A 9363-nucleotide genomic window follows, 5' to 3' on the forward strand; every position below is an offset into this window, starting at 1 on the left:
AAGTATTAAACTTTTGGAATGCAACAGTGCATACAAACGCGCACGGCTCATTAAACCTCGTTCTGGACATCTTGTCATGCAGGATTGATGAAATCATTGATGCAACTGATGGCATTATGGTGGCCCGGGGCGACCTCGGAATAGAAATCCCAGCTGAGAAGGTGTTTCTGGCTCAAAAAATGATGATTGCCAAGTGCCAGATGATTGGCAAGCCAGTCATTTGTGCTACTCAGGTACGTCCCTCCTTCCAGGTTTCTTTTTTGGCCATGCGGTTTGCCATACGGCATATTATGGTTAAATAAGTGCGGGCAGTCCTTATTTGTGAAGAAGCCGCATAAGTGGCCTGTGGAACTTATCATTCATACCGTAAAAACTGGACTATAGGTCGGACCGGAATATAGGTCGATCCCCCAACTAACGAATTCTCAAAATGAAAAAAAAAAATGGCAAAAGTACCGAAAGACATGACACCCTTACAGTGACACAAATGCGACTCAGGGGGTTGCACAATGGTGACAGTATTTATTTAAATGCTGCTCGCATGTGCACCTGGCCAAGTTTTTAGCGGTATCGCGCGACCATCGACCCGCGTGTTTGTCAGCACCTTATTAACGGCGCTGAGCAGCGAAACAAACGAGATACGCGCATGTGTACACATGCCCTTACTTTCGCTATTTCGCAGCTCCGTGCCGTGATGACAAGGTGCTGACAAACATGCGCGTCGATGGCCGCGCGATACTGTTAAAAATTGGCAGGGTGTACAGTACACAGAAGGGCACGAAGTGCACAAGCGCTACTCCGAATCAGAGCAACGCCTTTGATCAGAGTCGGATGGCGAGTGCTTCTCGCTGCCCAGTCCACAGGCGCGTGCGATCTCAACCGCTTTCAAACGGATGCATTCGGCAGTCACAGGCAGCGATCTTACACACAGCTCTCGGACGGACTCCGCAACCTTGCCTTCCAGTTCTGCAGTCCGCTGCGATCCGGCACGAAATGACGTTTTCTTTTGGTTGCTGCAAGTTGTAATACGTTCGTTTGCCTCCGCCACTACCGAATGCTCTTTTCGGATACTTCAAGCTGGCTCTGTGCCGCCAGGTTGCCGTGGGCTTCCGCGTACACAATCGCCTTTTTCTTGAAGACGACGGTGAATTGACGTCGGCTTCCGCTCATTTTGAAACAAAATGAAAATGCAGCCTTCAATTAATATAACTTTGCGACAATGGAAACGCAAAATGCTGGTGCCACAACGTTGCCACGCCGCCATAGACGCCGCGCTGCTGCTGATGGCGATGGCGGCTGTTTACTCATCCGCCCATTGTTGCAAGACTTCCATAGTTTTTCTGCCAATGTCCGGTATATAAGTCGAGGGTAGACTTTTCGCGATGGTTTTTTGAAAAAAAGTTCGACCTATATTCCAATTATTACGGTGATTAACTGTTCATAGTCTGTGGGCCGGTCTGTCGGTATCCCGGCATTTCTCTCTCCTGGCCCTTGTCTCTGGACAGAGCCACAGCAGATGTTGAGCATCCGCTGCAGACACAAGTGCAGAACACTTTGGGCACTTCACAGGGTATTAAGTCATAGAGACCGCCCCTGCTACAGATGGAGTAAGGGCAGCTCCAGCTTGAAGTCTGAGGACTTCCTCCACTTGAGTTAGTGTCAGGAAGGGAGCAGACACATGAGGCAATTAGAGCTCATGTGTCTGCTGCCAAGAAACAAGTCTTCTTAACAAACTGTAGCTTTATTTCCTGGTTTTCCTTATCTATTTTGTTGCTGCAGAATATAAATTTTTTGCAGATTACTGTAACATTTATCTTGAAATACAGGTAGTCGCAGCTCTGCGAAAGGCCATAAGCAGCAGTGGCCTTCACTGTCGGGAAGTATGTCTTGTTACTGACATCCACAGTGAAGTCCAGGACCATCGTCGAGAATCTCTTCATTTAGACTAGCACTTCCAAAGTTAGTGAGTTAGTACTGACACAATTTATTCCTAGAACCCCAGCATTTCTTGTGGGACACTCTCAGCAAAGTACGCAACACATTCATTTTTGTGCTGCAAGTTTACATGGTCATCGGCTGAGATGTGTTCGTTTGCTTGTGCGTGCATGACACCGTGCTTGTTAATTTAATTAATATGCCTATGTTTACAAGTTTATACGGCCGATAAATCTACTATCGTTAATTCGTATAGCTGTCTGAAAATTTGCTATTGCAATCAATGTGTCGCCTTTTGGGTGAAACTTACTTTTTTTTTTATTTACTCACACCACTCCTTCAGCTTCTTTGCACCATATATATGATTAGTATTATGTGCATGCTTCAGCTACAGATATGAAATTGCTTTGGTGGGCCACCTATACATGGACAGAACTCTCGACTGGTGCTAATGTGGTTGCAAGAGAAAGACACTGGGTATGTCAGTGATTTGTGTATCAGTAGCCCAAATTTTAGTCAAAAGCTTACATGTCAACTGTGATGCCCCACAAGTATTCATTCAGGTGATTACTTAGTTCAACTGAAACTAGAACTTCCATATATATTTTTTGTTTCTTTATCACAATCCACATAAATCGGGGCACACACAAGTTTTTCTGGAGTTAAAAAATCTAGTGTGCTACGATACAAATTGCAGGGTTAAGGCCCTACATCTTCATTGCTCAGTACTGCTATCGAGTTGGCTGCAAGGTTGCACAGTGACGTGTGCTTTGTTGGGGGGCCTCTCCTGCAGATGTTGGAGAGCATGACTTACAAGCCGCGCCCGACACGTGCTGAAGCATCCGACGTGGCCAATGCAGTTCTTGATGGAGCCGACTGTGTGATGCTGTCCGGCGAGACGGCCAAAGGGGATTACCCACTGGAAACGGTGTCGATGATGGACAAGATCTGCGTTGAGGCAGAGTCCGCATTCTACCAGAAGGATGTCTTCATCCATCTGTCGCACATCGCACCCTGCCCCACGGATGGCACACACACCATTGCGATTGCTGCTGTCAGTGCGTCCATCAAGTGCCTTGCTGCTGCAATCATTGTCATCACTACCACTGGCAGGTGGGTGACAGCCCCTTCCCACACAGTCTGGCATCGGGCTGTGTTAGCAGCGATTGCGAGGAGCAAGGTCTGCAAGGAGGAGCATAAGCTGAGCTAGTTCGTACGGGTACATGTTGAAAATATACAATGTGGCTAGCAGACGAAGGTGAAGAAAAATTCACATTGACACAACTGCTGATGTGTCAAGACCGTGCTGCTAGCTCTTCATATCACACCTTTAAAGACAGCTTTAAAGAGAAACTAAAGAGGAACAATTGGTTTAAGTTAAAATATGTCAAGTCTATTTTTGTTAATATTAAGATAAGTTATAAACTTAAATTGAGGGCGACGCAACGAGCTATGGAAAGAAGAATGATGGGTGTAACGTTAAGGGATAAGAAAAGAGCAGATTGGGTGAGGGAACAAACGCGAGTTAATGACATCTTAGTTGAAATCAAGAAAAAGAAATGGGCATGGGCAGGACATGTAATGAGGAGAGAAGATAACCGATGGTCATTAAGGGTTATGGACTACATTCCAAGGGAGGGGAAGTGTAGCAGGGGGCGACAGAAAGTTAGGTGGGCGGATGAGATTAAGAAGTTTGCAGGGAAAACATGGCCACAATTAGTACATGACCGGGGTAGTTGGAGAAGTATGGGAGAGGCCTTTGCCCTGCAGTGGGCGTAACCAGGCTGATGATGATGATGAAGTTATAAAAAATTGAACATACGGAAAAATTTTTTCCTTTACGTGAAATTTCCTCCAACTTGTGGACTTCTGCAGAACTGATTTGCTAGAAGAGTGAAATTTAAATTCTTTGAATATTGCGCCGGAACTCCAGCATTAATACGTTGGTGTGACATTGCAGATCTCAAGGTATTTTTTTTATATTTGGGCTGTTGCGGCTCAGTGAAAGTTCTTTACTTGCCAAGCTCAGTCTTGGGCACTTTCAGAATATAATCTATAGTTCATCTTTACCAGTACCAATATAAGAAAAACTAGGCCCGAATAGATGCCATCAAAATTCGTGACATCAGCTTGGTGCATAAACTCCAAGGCGGCGTTGCCATCTATTTTTCATTTGTGCAATTTTCCCGAATTACCAAGCCTGTTCTCACATTAATGGTGGCTTTTTTCACATTGTAGATAATTTTAAACAAGCTCAAATTTTAATCTTAGTGTCCCTTTAAAGTAATAAATACCATCTTGGAAGTTTTCAGGACTTTCCGGCAACCATTGTAGGGGTGTGTTACCGTGACTCGCAGGAAACATAAAAGAATTCCGCATGGTTACACAAAGGTATGCATGGAAATTTGGATGTGCACTGCAGAATCTACTGAAAAAAACCTCAGGAGGTTCGCTCCTTCTCCTTGCGATAACTGCATTGGACAGCAATGTATGGAAGTAGACTTGGCTTACAAGGTACTATTAAGAACAAAAATAACATAAGGCCCATCAGCAGAGCTTGCTCTGTGAATTGTGCATAGGTGTTGAGTTGTGCTTGCTTTTACAGTGTCAGCTGTGGAAAGTACATGTGCAGTGTTGCCATGTCTGTTCTTGGTGTGTGTGCAGGGGCAATATGCAGAGAATGCACCCAGGGAAGCCAGAAAATTCAGCGAGGCTGGTTAAAAAACAAAATTCCAATGTCTATAGCTAACAGAGTCGCTAGGAACCTTTCATTGCACTTGGACATCCCCATGGACAGGCACTGATTGGTTGAGGCAATAAAAAAAATGGTGTTATTGGCATGATCTAATAAACGAGTTTAACAGCTGTCTGTTCCTGTGATGTCGTGTAGCTAAGTGAAGGGTAGCGGGTAATGTGTAAAGCTACAGTGAGCTGAAAAAGACATTGTATGTTTTTAGGGCTTTTTAAAAGTATATTGCGTTCAGTTCATGTACCATTGTCATATCGTTATTACCATATGTCGGGAACTCTGGCCAGATATGGCCCTTGCACCAACAAAATCCATTTATCGTAGGTATTGTAGGTTTAGGCAAGTGCAGTTCCCTGTCAGCTATTTGCGATATTATCGAATGACTAAAAAGATTATCTTAGCATGCTTGGGAAACGTATAAAAACCCTTAAAGAGGAGTATGAAAATAAGCTGGATTGTATGTATGGAACATGAATTGTTGCTAGAACTGTTCTAGAACATAGAACTGCTGCTGTCTGGCTTGGGGCCAGACAGCAGCAGGGTGGTGAAGCTTTATTGAAATACCCACACCAACTCTTCAACACGTCACCTACAGTTGAACAAACTTAAGCAATATTCTAGTTCAGAAAAAATTCCATTGTGATAACTGGGTTGCACAAACAAGGCAGAGGGGCAAACATTGAAGCATTTTAATAAGACAAAGAAGTAGCCTGGAACCAATTTATAGCATTACTGGTTTTGACAATACTGTAATGTGAACTGTTGTGTGTGTGTGTTACGGAAAAATAAACTGCTTAGTACAATGTTCCCATGCCATGTTACTGGCTATATCACTTCGGCTACTGGGTGTCTGTGTCGAAAATAAAAGGAATGTGAAATCCAAGAAAAAAAACAAAGCAAGCTGCATTGCCATGCCCTTTTTTGTGACGTGCCCCCCTCGCAGCACGCCTTCATAACTAACCCCCTTTCCTGTCTTTCCTTCATGCCTCCTGCCTTCGTGAGAGGGTGGAAGGGAGAGAGGCATGTACAGCCAGTCATGCGATGCAACGAGGATGTGCCATGACGGGCGTGCGGCACGAAGGCAGGTGTAACAAGCCACTTGCATGACCCCCCTCCCCCATCCCACACACAGACCTTCCTTTCGGCAGACATGCTTAGTTGCCAGATAGAATTGTTATAACAGATAAAGCAGCATGGGAGCATCATAGTACATGGTTTATTTTACCATAGAACACATACAAATGTTGATGGTTCATTGGCTGCTCATTGTTATATTTGATATATTGTTAAAACGGACATTATAAGTGGGTTCGACAATACATTGAGAGCACGTAGGCAGGGTTGGGAAAATATTTTATGAAATACGGAATGATTACATTGCATTAAAACTGAGGGAAAAAAATTTAACTTTCAAATGCTGGAATTCCTGTATAATAATGACCCCCTAGTTTGCATTAATACTGTGCAAGCCTTTACCAGCACAGTTAGCTTTGTGCTTTAGGTATGATATTCAAAGAGTTGGCCATCCGTTTTCACTGGTGATAACCAGTCTGCTTCCACCAAACGCAGAGCTCTGAAGGAATGCTCTACCAGTCAAAGCTTAATAGCGCTTCTCATTCAGTAGTCCTTTAATTGAAGTAAGTCCAGAAAGTGGACAGCAAAAAAAAAAAAAAAAGGCACCATCCTTGTTTGTCTGATATCTTTTGTCTTGACATCACCTCATTGTATGACTACCACTGGTCACGTTGTTGGTTCTTCACTGGGCATGGTTGGTGGAATCTGGACAGTGCTCGATATGATTGTGTGTGTGTGATGTGCAGGACTGCACATCTGATAGCAAAGTACCGACCTCGGTGCCCCATCCTGGCAATCTCTAGAGTGGAGCAGACCATACGTCAGGCCCATCTGTACAGGGGTATTCTGCCATTGCTTTACACGGGTGAGTGCAATTGCAGTGTATGTGCTTGCATACGGATGTGCGGACTGGTGCATTGTGCGTGGCTCTGTAGTAGCATGTGAAAAACACTCGTTGCAACCATGTCACTGTTTATTCGGCTGTTCTGATGTATCGTGCGTGAACCGCCATAATAATATGTAAAGAATTATGGGAAAAGTTCACGTAAGCTCTGAGCATTGTCTATTACAATGTGGCTGTGTTTCATGGTAAATATTGCTGCTCAGGGTGTCGGTGCCATAAACACCACATAATTTTGTTATCTTTCTCGACATATTGCCAGTCACTAGATTAATTTTGTTTATTTCTTTCAGTTTTTTCATCTAAGCATGGAAGAGGTTGCTAAGGATGATTATGTAAACCCTAAGTTGGTTGAAAGGTTTCAGTGTAATGAAATAACCAAATTTGAGGGGAAAATTTGCTTTGTTGCACTTGATATCACTAGTGCGTAATAATTTCCAGAACTTGCTGTTCAGTGTGATGATGTCGTCTCGTAATTTTGGGACAGTTCATTTGGCATTTGTTCAGCACTTGTATGGCATGCATTGCAGTGAGGTGTAATGTGTACAGCATTGTCTGCACCTGTCCAAGTGAACTTGAGCTGTGTACACTCTGTAGCAAACTTTCTGCTTAGTAATTGCTTGAATGCCTCTCAGTTGATTCTGAACACGTTGCGTAACTGGCTGCTGAAGTGCAGAAGTGACTGTCAGGCTCTCTAGCTCACCGAGCTTAAACAGTGGTCAAGATCAAACTACTGCATACATGCTGTGCGGAATGTTTGACTGCGTAATCGGTTTCAGCCAGACTGTCGCATGAACAGTTCATTTGGTGCTAGGCCAACCAAGAGCCACATGCTATTCAGTACTCTAAGCAAGTGGATAGACAATGTAGCCACTATATTTGAGATGTCATAAGCATGTCTGAGGACAGGGGTAATTAGAGATGGCTGGGAGAGACTTTCATCCTTTCGGAGGACATAAATATAGGCTGATGATGATGATGAAACACGTCTGAAACATGAAGATCACGGTAATTCGGATTTCACGAGACCAAAAAAAATGTCCAAATTAACCAAATCTTGAAATATCGAAGATCATAAGAAACCTACAAGCAAATGCTTGCTGTGTCAACATGCTTTTACTTACTCAATGAATCGGCAAATCCTGTTTCTCTTTTGCCTTTATCTGAGACCCGCTTTTCACTATTGTGCACTCATCCAGATTTTTTTTTTTTCCACCAGTGAGCTGGTTGCCAACATGTCTCTCCATCGCGATGTAGCCATTGCTGGTCATCCTTGACAGCTTTGCATTGACTGACTGAGTCAAAATGAAACTACTGCTTGCCGTAACCACCGTGGCCACTATCGACGTGATCATGGATGGCGACTTCGCTGCTCTCAAAGCACATGGCCGACAAACGCACAGTCAAAATGAAACTGCGGTCACTTTTAACACGATCATGTATGGAAACTACAGTTTTTAAGGCATGCGGCTGATGCACGCACAGAGCCAAAACGAAACTGTTTGCCACAACCAGTGCACACAGTCAAAACGAAACTATAACCGTTTGCTGTGACAACTGCAAACAAAACTGCGGTCGATACCGACTCGATCATAGAGAGCTACTATGCAGTTCTGAAGGCAAGCGGCTGATGCATGCACCTAGTCAGAATGTAACTAATTTTTTCTGCAAACACCGTGGGCGAAGTCGTGGTGACCAGCAATGCAATCATACATAGATGCAGTTATGAAGGCACACAGCCGACAACCACAGAGTCAGAATGACTGTTTGCCGCAAATGCCGTGGATGAAACCGTGGTGGATATCAACACGATCATGGATGGCGACTACTTGGTTATGAAGCCACAAATATGAATAAAGTGTTCCGGCGTTGCTGTCAGTCATGTATGATTTCCCTGATCACTAGGGTGATGCGGACTTCGCCGCTTTGTTTGCATTGCACATTAACAGCACTCCGAGTTTGCCTAGGGTTGTCCCAATTAACCAATGCGAGGCCAAATGTGCCTGAATTAACATATTTCTTGAATTAATGAGGTTTCACTGCAGCTGTCTACTTCTCTGTGTTGGAGTATGCAGTAGTGCCAGGGCAAAATTAAAGTATTCGTGTGAAGTGCAAAGAAGCTTGCCCCCACAACATTTCTGGACAAGTTACTGACCTGCTCTTTAAAAGTCTTACAGGGAAAACCTAGGAAGCAGTATTTTCATTCAATCTGCATTCAAGTGTACCAAATGCCACAACTTTTTTCGGCGCAGGTGAACGCAGCGCCGACTGGCCGAGTGATGTTGACGCCCGCATTGAGTACGCCCTCGAGATAGGCAAGATGCGTGGTTTCCTGCGCAAGGATGATGCTGTGATCGTTGTGACCGGTTGGCGCAAGGGCGCTGGAGCCACCAACACCCTGCGTGTTGTGTACGTTGTCTAAGGCAGCCCCCACCACCAGCCAGTGCAATGCGCATTCCGTGTGCGATATCGCGGAGTCTCTTGCAGTTGCCTGACGGGAGGTGTGAAGCTGCTGGCGGGTGTGTTTTGCTCGTCCTGCACAGGAATGACGGGGAGAGGGCTCTTTGCGATTGGCCTGGCATGGATTGCGTGTTCCCGTAGTCTTTCACTCAGGCTTAGTACTTTGACCTGGCGTTCTCTGTTGTTGAAGCTCGTTGAAATCCCTCGTCCCCCCTCCATTATCTGTTCACATCCTTCGTTTAGT

General features: G+C 44.6%; 1 protein-coding gene across 4 annotated transcripts in view; it reads left to right on the top strand.

Moving 5' to 3' along the window:
- Positions 1 to 9363, top strand: part of LOC139059181 (pyruvate kinase PKM-like) — a 51496-nt gene that overhangs the window by 40333 nt on the left and 1800 nt on the right. For all 4 annotated transcript variants that reach the window (XM_070537200.1, XM_070537199.1, XM_070537197.1 and 1 more), the window contains 4 exons: positions 83 to 233; positions 2729 to 3048; positions 6505 to 6623; positions 8912 to 9068. In XM_070537200.1, coding sequence (XP_070393301.1) covers positions 83 to 233; positions 2729 to 3048; positions 6505 to 6623; positions 8912 to 9068 — 747 coding nt within the window. The remainder of the gene's footprint in view (positions 1 to 82; positions 234 to 2728; positions 3049 to 6504; positions 6624 to 8911; positions 9069 to 9363) is intronic.

The sequence above is a fragment of the Dermacentor albipictus genome, chromosome 4, assembly GCF_038994185.2.
Source record: "Dermacentor albipictus isolate Rhodes 1998 colony chromosome 4, USDA_Dalb.pri_finalv2, whole genome shotgun sequence".
Classification (NCBI taxonomy): Eukaryota; Metazoa; Arthropoda; class Arachnida; order Ixodida; family Ixodidae; genus Dermacentor; species Dermacentor albipictus.